At 30.8% G+C, this 19,290-nt stretch overlaps 1 protein-coding gene across 3 annotated transcripts in view; it reads left to right on the plus strand.

Annotated features, from left to right (window-relative positions):
- Positions 1–8,917, plus strand: part of LOC105249804 (zinc finger protein Gfi-1b) — a 30,407-nt gene extending 21,490 nt beyond the window's left edge. For all 3 annotated transcript variants that reach the window (XM_011255554.2, XM_025408806.1, XM_020027104.1), the window contains one exon: positions 8,142–8,917. In XM_011255554.2, coding sequence (XP_011253856.1) covers positions 8,142–8,446 — 305 coding nt within the window. In that variant the 3' untranslated portion in view covers positions 8,447–8,917. The remainder of the gene's footprint in view (positions 1–8,141) is intronic.
- Positions 8,918–19,290: the final 10,373 nt, after the last annotated feature.

The raw sequence follows: 19,290 nt of genomic DNA on the forward strand, positions 1-19,290 counted from the left end.
GTCTGTTTGTCGCGCGCTAAGCGAGTTTCCGGCACGACACGTGCCCGACACGAGTCGTCGTGAGTCGTGCGTGTCCCGCGCTAATTAGCGGCTAAGGGAATAAGCCGCCGTCGTCGTCGTGGGTTAGGAGTTACAGAAGAAAGGGAGTGTAGTGCCCTCGAGGAACTCGCTCTAGCCACTTTGTGCTTTCTATGTCTTTTCACGAGGGGTGATCGTAATGCGAATTTAATCGATCCTTTCTAAGCGGCAATTTTTCACTATCAATTTCGCTCACTCGCATCGCGATATCACGACCAACAATCAATCGAAATAATCGAGATTTAATTTTGCGTTAATTTTAAAAAACTCAAGTTAATATTGGACTACTCACATTTAGTCAAATAAATAAATAATGATAGAAGTTACTTTGTGTAAATAATTTAAAAGTTAGAATTGCAAACTCGTGGCAATTCAAGTCACAATACATCGCTTTTATCCAGTTAATAAATTTTGCGATTTAATAAAATGTTTAATAACTTGCACGAATTTATAATAGTCATTATGTTTTTTATTGGTAATTTATGTTTTTTATTGGTAATTTTTTGATCATTATCTCGCCATTGTATGCATTTCTCTTTGCAAATTCAATCAGCGTTATTCAATTGTTTAAAATTAAGGTATGGAGGTAAACTAACCACTACATATATGCGTTTCCCCATTGCATATAACGTATAGGAAGATATATATATATTAACACATTTATGAATTTTTATATAACATATTTCAAAATTTAAAGACCTCCAATATGGAAGAATTGCCGATATTTATAATAAAAACTTTTCAGAAAAGTTCACGTGTATTTTTTAATGCGTCATTAAACAACTTTCTTGAAATGTAATTGTAAGAGATAATAAAGTTATTAAAAATGCAATTTATGGTTTAAATTGACAAAAGTGTAATTTAACATGACTCACACAAATAGTCAAAAGTACATTTACTGTTCAATAATTATAGTAATGTTAGAAATATTGTATAGATTATGTAATCAGTAAAATTGCTTGAAAAAAAAATTTCCTTCCATGTTACAGTTGAATAGAAATAAATGCGAAAAAAACAACACAGACATTCAAAAGTAAATGGGAGGAAAATGACGCAGAAATGTTCAAAATTCGTTGTCTTTAAACTATTTGCTGTAGTCGCTAGTGATAATACTTATGTGTGCGTGCAAATTCTTTTCTATCTTTTCTCTTTCATAGAAGAGAACATTGTCTTATCATTAAAGCTTTTTTTAGAGAGCAAACGCTCTATAGCTTCAATCATTTTAAGAGCAACGCTTCCATAGTCCCACCTAATATATATCATTACAATGGTATCTTTTGCCCAGGAAATAAAGATTCAAAGATATTTCAATGAAGTTTCGATAAATGTTCGACAAAGACGTTCTTGAAAGAAAAAATACATTCTATAGCTTCAATTTTTCCAAGTGTAATGCCTCTATGATCTCTCTTAATGTGCGGCGAAATAATATCTCTCATCCGAAGAATAAAGATTCAATGATATTCCAACAAAGTTTCTCGCGACGAAAGCGTATCCTAATAAATAATTCCTAGACGTGGAATACGCGCCGAGGGTCTCATTGTCACCATCAGACAGTGTCTTTCGCAGGGTAGCGATGTCGCCGTTACAATTTGATTTCTTGCATAATTGACGACCACTTATCACGATTACTGCGTCTCCAGGCACACGGGTATATTTCGCGCAAAATATAAGAAAAATATAAACTATGTCGAAGATACAGGGTTTCATCGAGACCGCACAATAGTTTGGTTCTATAATCGATTGAATGTTAAAGCGTCGAGAAACATAGCTTTCATTTTTCCGCAAATCTCTTAGGAATACTCTTAAATATCAATTGTTTCGAATTTTTAGTATCTTGATGAATGAGTTTCGATTTAATAAGTTGAAACTTCACTGGCCCATTAAAAATGTACTTGAGATTCGGAGAGAAACATTTTTTAAACACTAAAAATCCCAAGAAATAGAGACGATAATTTAATTGAAAAATTATGGATCGATGATTATCATTATACTTTTCTCCTAAGCATTGACATACAATGCTTGATTTTCTCTGAATATATTCTACTAAGAAGTAATTACGGAAAAAGTTCGACAATAATGACACCCATTTATGCGATGAGATACTTATTGATCCATCAATTATCATCGCGCGATCGGCGGATCGCGCGCATTGATCATCGTCAATGATTCATTCTGAGACATCCGAGTGCAATGACAGAGACGCAGCGCAGATGTATACTTGCATAATGCACTTTGTATCATCGCAACAAAATTATTCATCGCGCGGGGATGCAACCCCGTCGTAAATAATGCAACGTATATCGACGTAATCGGGCCACGATGACGGTCATTGACGAAAAAAAAGAAAAGTAAAAAAAATAGAGAATGTAAGCCTCCCGCTCACAACACTTTGCGCGCACTTTTGCCATTATCAAAAGCACACTTTTACCCGGCAATTTAGATTTGCCCGCCGGACTTTTCTCGTCGAAACGGATCGATCGCGCGACAGGGTCCCTCGTTCACCCCTAGCTTAGCCGGAAGGGTCAAGAAAAGAGGAGAATACGGGAATAAGTCGGATTGCGATGATCGCTTCCGGCGATCGACCTGGAGAAACAACTTTTTCCGCATGCCAGGCAGCAATTGGCAGGGAAAAATATACCTGGTCGCTCGCCAACCGCACGTTTCCGGACACGAACTTTCGCCTATGCAGGCATCCCACGGATAATGCTCGCCGAGCGTATATAGTGTGTATTCTGTACCTCATCATTCGTTCAAACAACCGTCATGAGCGCTCTGAAAGAGTAATCGTGTCGAATGCGCGGGTATCAAGCGAAATGGTATGTTGTGTCCGGCAAATTGTGCTGGCAAACGCTATGATTCTCGCGCCGTCGTCGAGCCCTGGGCGAGCGGGAAAACAAAGAAGGGGGCGTTCAATGGGTTTTGACAAAACTCGCATCATTTCTATGTATCGATTTATCTACCTTTATTGTTCCCAAGATTTTGTCCCTCGCCGGTGAAAAATCGAGTTATTTCAATGTTAAAGAAATTATATTTATAATATTATTTATATTATATTATTTATGTAATATTTATGTAATATTTATATAATATTTATATAACATTTATATATTATAATATTTATATAATATTTATATAACATTTATATATTATAATATTTATATAATATTTATATAATATTATTTATATTTTATTTTATACTAACAATAAAACATATTTCATATGAGGAATTATCGTATCAAGAAAATTGCAATTGAGACAGACAGTTTAGACGGATTTAGGGGCTTTATCTAAAATTGTCAGATTATTAGGAACCTTTAATGGGCCTCGAATGCTTCACCAACGCGAAAAATCCGCACGAAATCGATTCTTCATCTCTCTCTCTCTTTCTCTCTCTCTCTTTCTTTTCTTCTCTGTCATCATAGTCGATACCGCCGCTATTACATCATGTTCGTTAAAAGAGACCTGCATAATTAAGAGGACTTGCTCCGCGACTGTGTGCGTAACACATGGATGCGTACGCGCTCACACACACACACACGTACACAGAGGCGCGCTATTCGCTCCTATCATTATAATCGGCCGCGAAGCAAACGTTTCAGCCGGTAAATATTTAAGTCGACCGGTAAGGGGCCGGTAATGAGAGTCGAGAGGATCGATAGGCGTACGTAGGATGAGGTGTATACGCACGTACGTATGGGTCGCTGACACTCTCGATAAATATTGTCCGGCGAATAAGCCGCGCGAATCGTACCTTTCTTTCCGTGCGTTTGTGTGCGAGAGAGATGATATCGTCGCGGAGGAATTAAAAAGTCTAAGGCAAACATCGGCCTGTCATACTTTTCTCCTCTTTTTCCGCGAGTCACCCTTTCCACCCGACGATATAAAAATGTGCTTCATTACGTTAGTTTCGAAAGGCCGAGTCGACGAAGATAGCAAATGTGATTTAATCGCCGTTTCGATCTGATATTAGTCCCTCCTTCGAATGAATTAACTAAATATTACGATTGTATTTCGTTTTAAGCGCCTAAGGTCCTTACCCTCGTAATGGTACTTTTATCGTTTTCCCGTCAACTTTTGTTAGTATTAATCCTGCAAAGTGTTCACCAAGTCACAACAAGATCATATGGGTCATGATGGAAGCTTCCGAATTATGCGAGTGCGAAATTCTTCTAATAGATTCCTTAATGAGCCTTGTATATCCCCTTATTTTGCCATTCGTGAAATTCAATAACGATAATAAATAATTTTTTAAATTATATAGTTGTATACTTTTCGCATTCTTTCTCTCGCAAAAAATGCCGGTAAAAAAATATTCGTAACAATCGCATAGACTACTGAATAAAATTCCAATTGCATACATAGATGTAATTGATTTAGTTATTAATTACATTGCAATATTTATAAGTTTACAATTGTCTTATTCATTGCTAAAGATACAGAAAATTTATTATAAAAAACGAAGCATATATTGATGCGTTCGCTCTAGAGCACGCGGTATGATTGCACTTTTCTCTGCGTCAAGCAATACGATATAAAAATTGAATCGTAGGTGGGACAATTACGATAATTGTATTTTCCTTCGCGTAGTCGTGAAGGATGGTAAGAGTGAAACGGCGTGCCTGCTTCAACAAAGCAATACTGTCATCTACTCCGCCATTGTACATATCCATGCTGTGGACAATAATTCTGACGATAATATATCGAAATAAAACGTCGGTAAATTTAATTTAAAGAAAAGAACGTTTACATACGTCGACGGTTGCCGATGAGTCAGAACCGCATCAAGAAAAAAAAGTTTCTTTATATCGGACAAAATACAAGAAATCGATCTCTCTTTCTTTTGTGTAACAAGAAGAATGATAATTCATACCCGATATTAAAGATCGTATCTTACCTCTTTACTCCCCGTAATAAAGAGATGATGTAAAGTTAAAATTTACAAGTACTGTTGAAATATAATAGAGTAATAAAATTTAAACTATTTTTTTTCATTTAATATATTCTATAATATTCTATAATATATATATATATTTTATAATATATATATTATATAATATATATTTAATGAATTATATTCTTCGAAAATTTAAAAATGAACATTTAATGTTGCTTAAATGCTAATTTTAATATTATACCATTCTTTAAAATTTTAGAATATATTTTACAATTAGTTTTCTAATAATCTATGAAATATTTTTGACATCATCGCTCATCAGAATCAGAATCACATCAAGAAAGAAAAGTTTCTTTATTTCGAACAAAATACAAGAAATCGATCTGTTTTTTTCTTGTATAACAAGTAGAATGATAAAAAAAATTCGTACATTATAATTTCTATATTAAAGACCGTATCTTGCTCTCTTTAATAAAGAGCTAATGTAAAGTTAAAATTTACAAGTACTGTTGAAATATAAATATAGAGTAATAAAACTTAAACTATTTTTTTTCATTTAATAAATAATTATATTCTTTGAAAATTTGGAAGAAATTTTTTAAGGATTTTGGAAGGATTTTTAATATTGCTTAAATAATTGCAATGTTATCCTATCCGCCCATATTAGAATATTATATTTAACAATTAATTTTTTAATAATTTATGAACATTTATGGTATTTTCGAATTTCTGCGAATATCTACTGGCTGAAAATAATTTATCTCAATTTATAAAAGAGAGCATATGACAAGTTACTTGTTGTTGTTATCATTTCATAAAAACATTTTCGACATTTCTTTTTCTGCCATTACAATTTAAATCGAGCATAAATTCAAACCGTTTTCGTCACCGATCTTATCTCTTTCCATGAGCATTAAATATCCAGCAATTACTCGTCGAGTTTCACACGATGACACTATAAAAATTTTCTACTTATGCGAATAATTCGTTCATTTTTTTTCTCACCCCTATCCCTGAATATTCTTTTTTCCGCACGCTCATTCGAAATAGACGAAAGGAAAGAGATATCTCTCGCGCACTCAACGTGTCCGCGAGCAGAATTAATTTCTTTTCGATAGAATCTTAACAGCGCCTTCCGTCGCGTTACAACATTCGAAGGCGTCCGTACACTTTTATCGTCGCTTTACAATCGTAAAATTGTTTGCTCGGAATTTCGAGTGAGAGGGAAAGAGAAGCGTCGTCTCTACAGAACAGCTGTTTGCTCGGTACTATCACCGTCGATCGATCGTCGTTATACGACCGACGATGGACTTTTAGAAGATCGTGACAAGAATTTACAAGCGTGTGTGTGGGGTCACTCTCTTTATTATTATTATTATTATTATTATTATTATTATTATTATTATTATTATTATTATTATTATTGCTATCTAGTACGAGGCCGCGATCTGCGTGCAGGATGATCGTTCTTGAACATCAAGATTCGCGAGAGCGATTAAAAGAGAAGTTGTTGATTTTTTTTCTCGTGTAACGATATCGCGAGAGCAAATTGCAAGATACGTACAAGATTATGCGGCTGACGTTAATAAATGATAGCCACTCGTGACATTTTCCGCTTTTACTAACGAAACCATATTTAACCGGATATTTTCTGCTTTTACTAATGAAATAATTAATTCATAATTAATTCTAATAGCGCGATTATTATTATAACGTATCGTTGCTAACATTTGCATGCGAGGAATTTTATTTATAGATTGTTTAAAAAAAATCACAATTTATAGTATATCCGACATATATAGCAGGCAATCGATTATCTTCCACTGTACATGACATTTCATGGTTCTTTTTATTGACTTCCTCTATTAATTTTTGTTAAAGATTGTGTTAGATGTATTCTTTTATTATTTATCATCACATTGCTTTATTAATTGATTATGTTACATATAGAATAATTACTAATTGCACATTGTGCTTGAGCGAATTGTTGAACAAGGTATTACGTTTATATCTGATTGTAAGTCTTCGGTGAGATCAACCACAAAGGCTTTAGTCACCGACGATTGACACGCACACGACTGGTCACGATTTATTGGTTGATTCAGTTGCGTTTGGTTAACCTTGGTTCATTATTCAAGACTGCGTACTGTTGTCTTCTTCGATGATAATCGAATTTGCAACGCGCGCATTCGTAATCCACGTCTTTCGTTTGACCAGAATTTATTATGCCATCCACGAATTACAGTGCATTGTGACAATCAATGCAAATGCTTAATAAATCGATCTACAATGCTCATAACTAGATGAAATATAACAATATTTCATATAATTGATGGTACATTCAATTTTATATATATTAATAACAATACATTAAAGTAGATTAAAAAAATTATTTTATGCATTAATTAAATCTATAAATAGAAGTATTAAGTATATACTTAATAATATATTATATGTATGTATGTATTTATTAATAATATATTAGTAGCAATCTTATTTCAGAAAATATATTTAAAATAATAAATATATATTGAAATAATATATATTTAATAGCAATTTTATTTCAAAATTAATATATAAAATATATTAAAGTAATATATTTGATATATATAATAATAATTTTATTTTAGAAAATTAATACATAAAATATATTCAAGTAATATATTTAATAGCAATTTTATTTTAGAAAATTAACTATGTAAATTCTATCATACATAGTATTTTAGGTCTCTTTAGAATTATGAGATGCGCTTTCTCTTTCGAAAATTATATTAAAAATTACAACGGTACTTTTTAAAAAAATTATACGTATATATCTCTATTTATTAATAATATATTAACAGCAATTTTATTTTAGAAAATATATTTAAAGTAATAAATATATTAAAATAATATTTATTAAATATTTAGTAACAATTTTATTATTAAATATTTAGCAACAATTTTATTTTCAGAAAATTAACGTGTGAAATTTATTGATGCATATAAGTAGTACTATTTTAGATCTTTTTACAGTTACGAGATACGCTCCTTCCCTCTCTCAAAAATTATATTTAAAAAATACATAGTATTTTTTAAATAATTATACATATATATCCCAAATTAAAATACTGAGAAATGCAATGCACAGCGCACTGACCCGGATGTCTCCTTGGATTTCGTGTTACAGGTGAGAAACCGCACAAGTGCGTGGTGTGCGGCAAGGCGTTCTCCCAGAGCAGCAACCTGATCACGCACATGCGTAAGCACACCGGCTACAAGCCGTTTCAATGCGGTCTGTGCGACAAGGCGTTTCAGAGAAAGGTCGATCTGCGAAGGCACCGGGAGGGTCAGCATCCAGCGGCGCCGGCGCTCGATTATCGCTCTCTGCAGATACCGCCTCAGCAGCAGCCGAATGGCAGCAACCGGCGTTCGTCACCGGTACCGCCGCATTCAACGGCTTATCGTATGATATCCGTACCCGGCAGCAGCTGAGACTCCTTCACCTGACAGACGAACGTCTCATCCGTGAACGCGGCGGTGCCTCGAACCGGATCATCCCCCTCGTCCCCCTCGCCCTCACGCTACGTATCAGCATCATCGCGTCGTGGCCCATCGAAGGTAAATACGTGTTGTGTGAGATCGGTCGCCGGAGAAGCGAGATTTCATGCGTAGATTTAATCCGACGTTTCGTTGGAAGGACTAATGTATCTCGAGTGCATCGGTGGACGTAACACGAGCGTGTTTTAAATTAAAACTTTTAATACGCGAGTAAGATAAAAGATTGAATTTACAATGATAACTTCTCATAACATCTCGGGGAAAGAAGATTCTGCTGCTATAAACGTTCGGTGGAAAATGGAAATAATCAATTTTATTCTCGCTAATATGTTCAACTTCGCTTTACGTCGTGAATACCTCACAGTATACGTCGAAAACAAATATGCGTGTACACTTATGTTAGTCACCAAAGAGATTTAATTTTTAAAAATCCTTCTCAAATGTAAAAAAAGAAATAAATTTCATAAAAAAGGATTTTTATTATTTCATCAATATTATATATATTTAATAAAATATAAATATATATAATTTTATATTATATTTATATTTTATATTTAATAAAAAATAAATATATATAATTTTAAAATCAAAATCCCAGAAATACATTAATGATCAGTTCATTTTCAACTTTCGTGACTAATTGTAATTGTATGCGTATTACTGATCATCATTGGTCCAGATGATACTGTTGTGATATTGTGATAATATACATCACGATGCACGATACGTCGAAGCGGATTATTGGAGATGGCTCTTACTCGTTGCGATCAACGAATCCCATCATAAGTGCATCGTTTCGAAGTAACGTGAAGACACGTATGCATCCGCGATTAATATATTGAAATGCTGCGCGCACATTGTATGTATGTACATCGATGAATGACTGACACGTGGTCACGTGTATCAATGGGAATCGCTTTAAAACGTAATACTTCGCTCTTGTTATAGTAATTCTACGTTTACTTTGTGGCCTCATTACATATGTAACGTTAAATACCGATTACTTTCTTCAGACAACACACGTGATATGTCAAAATATCATTGTTATCTGTCAAAATATCATGTATGTCAAAATGTCATATTATTATATTCATCAGACCAAATATAAATTTCTTAAGACGCAATATTAATCTCGCATTATTCCTTTTGTTTTATCAATAGTTTAAATATTAACGAACTGTATTTCAATAGTTATAACTCTAGCAACTCTAGCAAACTCTAGCGTGTTGTAATATCTTGAAAGATGTATCAAAATCGAACATGATATACAGACATTGAGATAATTTATAAAAATAGCGAGAATCTTTTTCACACGCACACATCAAAATAGGATACATTTTGAGAGAACGAAACGAAAGAAACCAACATATCATGAAGCTGACATAGGTTTGTCTTATCGCGAAAAACGATAACATGTAAATACACACAGCCGCAACTGTACGCATGATTACACGATACAGATTCAAGGTGTACGGTAATTCAGGATCGTCTGCCACATTGAAGGTCACTATCTCTCTACAAGCCAATCTCGCTTATTCTCAGGTGAGAGAAACAGAATTGTAAATATTTTTCATTGAAATCACCACCGATATCTTTTCTTCGGATATATAATTATGGCGTATAAAGCACACGATCACACACACACACACTGTGCGGATATTTGTATAAATCAGTCAATCTAACAATCTCTCTCTCGTTACGTTTAATCAAAATCTACATATACAGTGCCTTGATAGTAAATATTTCTGATGCAATTCGAATTTTTATAATTAAACCAAAATATTTCAAATTTATTAAGGCATCTCTGAAATTTAGGATAAACAAAGAATACTGTGTATATATCTCTGAACGCACACATATGTATTATATTTCTTGTCTCTGCAAGATATCGCATATATGCATATTGTATATATGCGTATTTGTATATTACCGCTTTTGCAATTTTATTATTTATTATTTTTCACAAAAATAATTGCACAGTCTTTATCAAAAGTAATGTCTATCAATAGATGATTTTTAATTCCAAATAATAAATTTATTATATAAGATTTACATTAATTGAAAATTATTTCGCAAAAATATTTTTGAAATCTTTTTGTGCATACTATATAAAAATTATTCAATAGTAATAAATAATATTTATTATATTAAAGTGTACAATTATCTCGGTATATTAAAAAATATAAAATCGAAATGGAAGAAAATTTTTTTTGCATTACTAATTTCTTTTATCGTTACGAAAAAATTCAATTCACTCGACGTGAGATTACGCTAAAGTAAAGTGCGATATTAATAATACCTGAATGTGCCTTTCTTTCGATGTGTCATTATATTTCATATTTATTGAATATCACTGTATATTAAAGCAGTTACGTTTAAAAACGTAAATAGCTCGTATATTTGATGTATTAAACTCTATAACAGTAATTATTTTTAATATTCTTTTAATTTATATGCATTTTTTTACGTATTTTACAAATTTTATGAACATTTTACTTTTAAAATAAAAAATTCTAATATCAACGATTAATTATATCAGCTTTAATACAAATTGCATTAGGTGCGGTTTTAATAAATTTAGAAATTTTGGCAATGACAAGAGGAAAGAATCAACATAAAACACATGAAACAATTAATAAAGTGAAAAATAGTTGATTTGACATTATCAATTATAATTGTTGCAAATCTATTTTTTTATGTGTATTTTTAATCTACAATCGAAAAGTATATCTGATTTTAATGTGACAAAATATAAACAAAATATACTACTATAGATCTTGTTCTATTTTTCTCTTTCTTTTTTGAGTTAATTATGAATCCTATTTGTCTATTATGTATCATAGTCCATCGAAGCCAAAGTTTTCAATACACACACACACACACACACACACACACACACACACACACACACACACACATCCACGTTTTTTAATCGTAAATTATTCAGAAAAAATCATTTAGAAAGAGAAGAAATAGAGAGAAAAATAAGAGAAAAACAATGATATTCTATGTCAAATTATTAATCAATATTATTAATTAATAATGTTATTATTAATTTAATCAAATATTTTTCAAACTGTATTAAACATTACTTGTGAATCTAATATCTTCATGTCTTGCTTTTGCACTTATTATATTTTTGTAATTATTGGTATATGTATATGAATATATTAGCTTGACGGACATACTTTTTACCGACATTTAATCAAAAATCAAAGTATACTTCCGAAGGGGGAAGTCATTGCTGTGAAAGAAAAGTATGAGTGGAAGCGATTATTTTTGTATTAACGCTAAAGAAAGTGAGAGGAAGCGAAATATGTAGCTCAATGAAAAGCACGCTATACTTTATCTGCACAGAAAAACAAAATCGATGTTACAATATATGATTGGAGATCCATGTACGAAATGAAATACATAATTTCGGACAATGGAATAAGTTTTAAGCTCTTGCGAAAGTTTTATGTGCAAATAGATATATTCGATTTCTCAAAAATCTCCAAAAGATTATCCGTCTCTGTGTGAACAATAGAAAAAAAAATCGCGAAAAGCGACAAAGATAAAATTTTCGCACGAAATTCGCATATCCGGCAATCATAGCGGCTAGAGGACCAAAGATAAACATAAGCCGGACCTGATCGATTGATAGCGTAATCGAGTTTTCTTTTCTGTAAAATCTACAAAACAGAAACGAGTTATATCGTCAGCCATAAAACGACGAGATAATTCGCGAAAACTCGTAACTTATCAGAGATCCTGGTCCCTCGATTGTAACATACCATTAGAATTAGCTAGTTATGTGCGTTTAGATTAATCGTCTGATTATGACGTATCGTTAACGATATAATGTATTTCCAATGAAGGTTTCGCGATGAAGATTACGGACCGACGAGCAGAGACATTGTCTTCTCGGGATAATTAATTAGCGAATATTGTAGTGCGACACGTGTTCAACACTAAACTCGCGGGTTGAGCAATTTTGTGCTGTATGTATTAAGATTATATAAACTTATATGTAGATATCGTGATCGATAGATCAGTAAGTAGAAATCTTTTAACATGTTTGTGTAGATGTCCATATTAGCATGGAAAATGCGCGCGTAAATATGTCTGAAAGAGAAAGAGAAAAAAGTAAGAGAATACGATAGTGATAAGAGAGATTTTGCGAGCACGAGTGAGCGATTCGTGTTAATCGGTAAAACCAAAAATATGTTTATTATTGATGAAGAGAATATTGATCGAATAAATTGTTTTTCTTATAATTCCCTGTATTATTTAATTTTTCCATTTTTACATAAATCCTCTACATTACCGCATCTATTTTTTTAAATACTTTTATATATGTATTTTATATGCTATATGATATTATAATATTTTTAATAATTACGATTAAATGCATTTCAAAGCAGAAAAAAATTATTCTTTTATATAGATTATTTTTTAATATAAATATCTGAGCTGTAAAATGCATAATTTTGCTTTGTATGCAAAATTTGTACTTCTATTTTTACATATCGTCGGTTTCTTGCTAACACAATCTCCCGTTTACATTTTTCCTTTCGAAGTCGAAGGTCGGCTATTATCATGATAAGATAATTTTGTTACGTTTGCTCGAGCAATTATCGGTATACTCGTTTGTGGAAGACTTCAGTTATTCCCAGAATGAACCCCATTGGAGAAAATAGAATCAATATAATTTGTCTTAATATATTATTAACTTACATAAAAAAGTACTTTCTACGGATGACATCGCCATAACTATTAATATTTCATATAATTGATCAATTACATCGCAGATACAATTATTGTATGTTTGATCTAATAATTCAATAAATTATTAACTATTGATAATATCTTATCTTTACATTTTCTTTTGCAATAATTTTAGTCAATTATCCATGATACCAGTTATTATCTAATTAGAGCACATAATAATATTTATTGCACAACAGACAGATGTATAATATTATGATGTTATATTATCATAAATTTCATCGACAAATTAAAAAATACTAAGAACTTGCACTTGAATTCGATATCATACGTGCAAAATGCAATTATTAAAAAAGAATCAACTCAAATGTATCCTAATAGTATCAATTAAAAAAGAATCAACTCAAATGAATCCTAATAGTATCAATGTTTATGATTCTTTCAAACATATATTATAATGTTTTCAAATATATATTATTCTAATACATTTCTTGTCAAATTAATGATAAATGTAACAAATAAGATAAGCCGGAAATTGTGCTCCTTATTTAAGAATTTCCTGTATATTATAGTGCAATGTTATGTATATTGCACTACAATGGTTTAAGTATATGAATAATTGATGTAGTTATAACATAATTGTTCAATTTAATATATAAATGTATATGTGAATATAAAATATAATATTTTATAATATTTTAATGTAATGTTATATAATATATAATATATTTTTATAGTGGAAACAAAATAAATAATAGAGCAGTATATAATTTAAAGAAAATTTGATATTAAATATAAGTACAAAGGAGCAACAATTTTGATTCTCAAAAATTCTTAATAAATCTCAAAGAAGAAATATGAAAAGAACCTATTTTCTATAATTTGATAAAAAATGTTTTTCTTTTTATAAAAACGTTTTGTAAAATTTTATAAAATGTTTTTCTTTTTATATATCCCACTTTTATAAACAATCTTATTATCAAAATAAAAAATCACCCATTATTTTTCTATATATTTTCAAGAGTTAAACATACGTCTCATAGTAAATTGAGAAATCTAAAAAACGAGTTAAACCGACGTGTACGTGTTGCTCACGTAATTGCCTAATTTGAATTTCGCGATCCGGAGCGAAGGGCTGAACCGCGATTTGCGCGATAACGTAGGAAGCGAGATAATCGGGCCACTGCCCGATTTCTATCGGAATGCAGCAATTTATACGATCGAGACGATAAGCCGTCATCCTTACCCTATAAAATTCTCCGCTTGCTTTCTCATCGATTCACCTGCGTGAATTTGATGCGCAGTTTCGACCGAACGCGTGCTACGGGTTGAGAAATTTTTGTTTAAATCGTACGCGCGATTTCTCCTTCTGTGTATTGCGTTCTAAATATTTATATATCACTATTTCATTATTTGAAAAAAATAATTATTCCGCGAAATAATTTCCTAATTATTTCTAAGATACGCATTATTAATAGGAATACTTTCTTTTTATTGTTAATTCATATTTTATTATCAAGATTCACAATTTCTTCTCTTGAATTTTTATCATATTTTTCTATTATTAAACATTAAAAACAACATTTTTAATAATTTAGGAAATCATAAAATTGACGAAAGATTAGAGAAACTTCTAGACAAAAATAACCAATTTTGTTAAATTCGAGTAATCTCACATATGTGAAGAAGAAAACGAAAGCAAAAATAATAATCAATTTGAAGATATTCTTCATTGAGTAAATCTTTATGGGAATAAGAATAGAATTCATCTTTTATAAAATCTTTTTCATCGGCATTTATTTTTTATTGAATGCTGATATTAGATTGTTAATATTTTGGAGAATTAAAATAATCGAAATTATTTTGTTTTCAAGAAGAAAAAAATATATACATACATATATATATATTTTTTTTATAAAGTGTGTTATCTTAATTTTAACTTAATTTTATCTTAATTTTAACTTAATTTTAACTTAATTTTAACTGATTATTTTAATTGTAGTGTATCAATATCCTTTTTCACCTTAATCGTATGTAAAAAATTAATAAATTAACGAGATTTAAATACATCGTTTATTTTTTCAGCCACTGTTTATCGATATGTGATGTGTTCAGATGATAATTCAAAGAAGAAGTCCTATCTCACACGAAGGCGAAAACAAATTATCCTGTTAGATACGGATAATCAATTTAGTTTTTGTTCTCATCATCTTTCTCATTTACCTCACGAAACCTTTTTTCTTTATCGGTTTCTTTGTGTAGCGAGGAACGATCATTGATAATCTATTCTACGGTGAGACGGCGCCCGATCGACGCGCTGATGACTTCTTTCAAAGTTTAACTCTCTTATCTCTTCCATAAGCATGCACAAAATACATAATAAATCCCACTAAAAAACCTTATAAAGGTAAAAAATACGCTAAGTAAATAAAAAATAAAAAATCTCTCTTTATTATATTGATCTCATATCAATTTTTCAAATTTCTCATTTTTATCATTTTTTTTTGACGTATCTTTTTATCTTTGTGAGGTTTTTTTAGCAGGATATATATATGTGCACAAACACAGACATTCTTCCAAATATACATCACTAACATATTTGTTAATATAGACTGATTTTCCATGGTTTATTATAAATTGATTAATCAAATAGATAGGAAGAGAGAGATTTAGAATATATTTCTTAATTCACAGTATCTATTCTCCATGTCTCATTATCTGACATATGCAGGATATTCACATGTTGTATAAATTTTCTTTCTACTTCATAAGATTCTTCTTGCAATTATAAATATATTGAAATTAAATACAGCTTTTTTGTTATCGGTGACGATTGGAATTTTTGGCATAATCTCTATAGAAATAGCAATTTTTTTCAAAGATACGATATCATTCCAATACCGCTTGTTCCAATATTGGACATCAGTCATATTTTATCGAATTGATTCGAATTGATTCTATCCACAAGATGTATACTTTTAATCCGGATTCAAAATACGTCGGATTTTACGCCATGATAAATTTGACCATCTTGCTTCGCGACTTGGAGATCATTAAAAAACTTTTTGTTAAGAATTTTGAATCATTTCCCTGTCGTTCCACTTTTATCGATTCGAATGATTTCTTAGTTCTGTAGAATCTATTCGTCCTTTGCAGAGAAAAGTAGCGGAATATGAGAAATTTATTTTAGTTCCTGTTTTTCATCCAAAATCAAGCCCATGTTTGCATTGGTATCACAGACCATGCTATGAATTTTATTAAATTTCTATCAACATTGCTAACGGATAAAAGTAGTATCGAAATGAAAGATCTCCTCACGAAATATACGAATGACATCATGTGCGTTTATCAGAAGATCAAGATCGATTTTACGAAAGATCTAACAAACAAATTCTACTTATATAGCAAAGAGGCTACTTGCATATTAGAAACTCGCATCGCAAAATATATTTTTCTTTAAACTTTTCCAAGATTCTACCGAATGCTTAATATAAAATTTCTAATCAACTACGTGTCGAATTTTTTTTAAAACATTACAAAAGTTACGCATGATGCGGAATATGTTACACGTCCGAATATGATCCAACGATGAATTTCAAGGACGAAAGTCAGCAAAAGTTAATAGTTTCAACTTATTTCATTCATCGCGCTAATAGAAATCCAATGTCGATAGAGATTTAATAAAATGAAACAACAAGATTTTTATTTTCAATATAGCGAATCGTTAGTCTATGCGCATTTTTAGTAGTAAAGATAGAATGTATGTGAGGGAGGAGGTCAATCGTGTCTATGTTCATTTCTGGTTAAATTCTGGTTGAATATTCAGTGTAGAAATGATACATATCCCCCATGACGCGTAGAAAAAATTCTGAGATTTAATTAGAATCTAATCAAATATCCCATAAAAATCACTACATACACACACACACACACACACACACACACACATATATATATATATATATATATATATATATATATAGTAAAAAATAAAATTTTATAATTTACTTACCTTACGGTTGCTCCGCCGTCGCCTGATGTCTCCTTTTCTTCTCTGGCTCATTTTTTGTTGTTCCTTTATGACACTCAAAACAGTCACTCGCGAGAATACAGATAATTACGCGCGGCACTTTACACGGCACTTCCGAAATGATTGCACATGACACGCACTTTATTATATTTTGACAAGACACTTTATTATATTTTATGAATTTTAATTATGAATAATTCAAGTAGCAGCAAACTATAATACATATCCGTTCATTAATAATATTTTTATTTTATTTAGTATTCTCGAAATATATTGCACATGGAATAGTAAATTGTGATCTTACGCAATTATTGTAATTAGTAACAAACAACTAGCACGCTTAATTATTTTTTGATATTAATTATTTTTAATACTATTAAAATGTCTGTATATATCGAAGCAGATATTTTGCATGACTTATTCATTTGACATAGAATTTTAAATCATATAAACAAGAATTATAAATTGTTTTATTGCATGTGATAAATATCAACTGAGTATAATATGTATGTTGTAACAAATTTTATTATGGTATATATTGTGATAACATGATGAATGTATGGTAACAAATATTAAGAATCACTAATGATTATACTAATTAATCAAACATCCGCGACATTAATAATCGTAAAAGAGATATTAATAATCTCGTTTTATCATGCGAAAATTAGTTAAGACATGATGTAAATCGTATGAAGGTTTCAATCAAAATTCAATCATTGTATATCTGATGTACATATTTTGAAAATATTAAATTCTGTGCAAAATGAATATATTATTAATAAACTAATAAATTATATTATGGTTTTCCATTACATTAAATTTGATTAAATAAATTTGTATGTTATTTCATGTTTTTGAGAAAGAAAGTAAGATATAAATTATCTTTATATCGACTTAATAAGTAATGAAATATCTGCGCGCTTTGATAAATAATTTAATGACTTCGATACGCTTACGAATTGCCATAATTAATTAATCGTTCGAGTTCGCTAATTACATTTGTCACGATGCCTATTTCGAGATACAATACGACGAAGCAGTTCACACCAGTACCTGTTTGTCGAGTCTCGTTGCGTGAATAATAAGAGAAGCGCGTGTATACTTCTCAAGGACGAGTGCTAAATACCGATTGATAAATTAACGTCATTGAAAATATGTAACGTATTATTACAAAGTAAATTCATGCGAAATAATCTATTATTTAAATATTCTCTTAAATTAATAATTACTAAATATGTGATTGATTTGTGATGATTTTTTATTATTTGATATTTACTGCGATTTATATTACTCTTGATTTTATATTACTCTTGATATGAAAATATTTGGCAAGTTATCTTTAAATTTGCAAAAAAATATTTAAAGAACACACGTCGAAGCTATATCTTTAAAGAAGTGATTACTGCCCTCGCAAAAATGTAATATCCAAAACAATTTGTAACTTTTTTCCTTCATTGTTTCGAACCTTATGTCAAATGAATAAATCATTAAGCATAAAATATGTATCTGCTTCTCGATATAATCCTTGTTTTAATACGAGTCGTCAATCTCGAAAAATAATTAGTCGCGAGAATTGATTTTCGCTAATTGTATTAATTGCGTAGAGAGTCATTTCGTTTTAGCAACTCTTGATTTATTACGGCCATATTTTAATACGGAACGATTCGTACTACTACTTGCTCGTTGAGCTTTCTCGCGTGAACTAAAAGGACGGCGCTCGACCTTATATCAACACAGCGTGCCGATCTTACAACGCTATTTATTTATAGCGACCTGTGACTTTGTGTAATCACATAGACGTGACCCCACTTACTGAATTCTTGAAGTTTCAAAAACTATTACAAAAACTATATACACTTCCATCATAATATGAAAATTATGAAAAATACATTTTAACGATACTATAGAATCTATATTAAATGCGAATGATTTCTTAACGAAAATTTTTACGATCATTAATTAAATATTTTTTGTAATACATATCAGTAAGTACCTGATGATAATATAGGAGGATATGATTTATCTTTACTCAATA

The sequence above is a fragment of the Camponotus floridanus genome, unplaced genomic scaffold, assembly GCF_003227725.1.
Source record: "Camponotus floridanus strain SB8 unplaced genomic scaffold, Cflo_v7.5 scaffold23, whole genome shotgun sequence".
Classification (NCBI taxonomy): Eukaryota; Metazoa; Arthropoda; class Insecta; order Hymenoptera; family Formicidae; genus Camponotus; species Camponotus floridanus.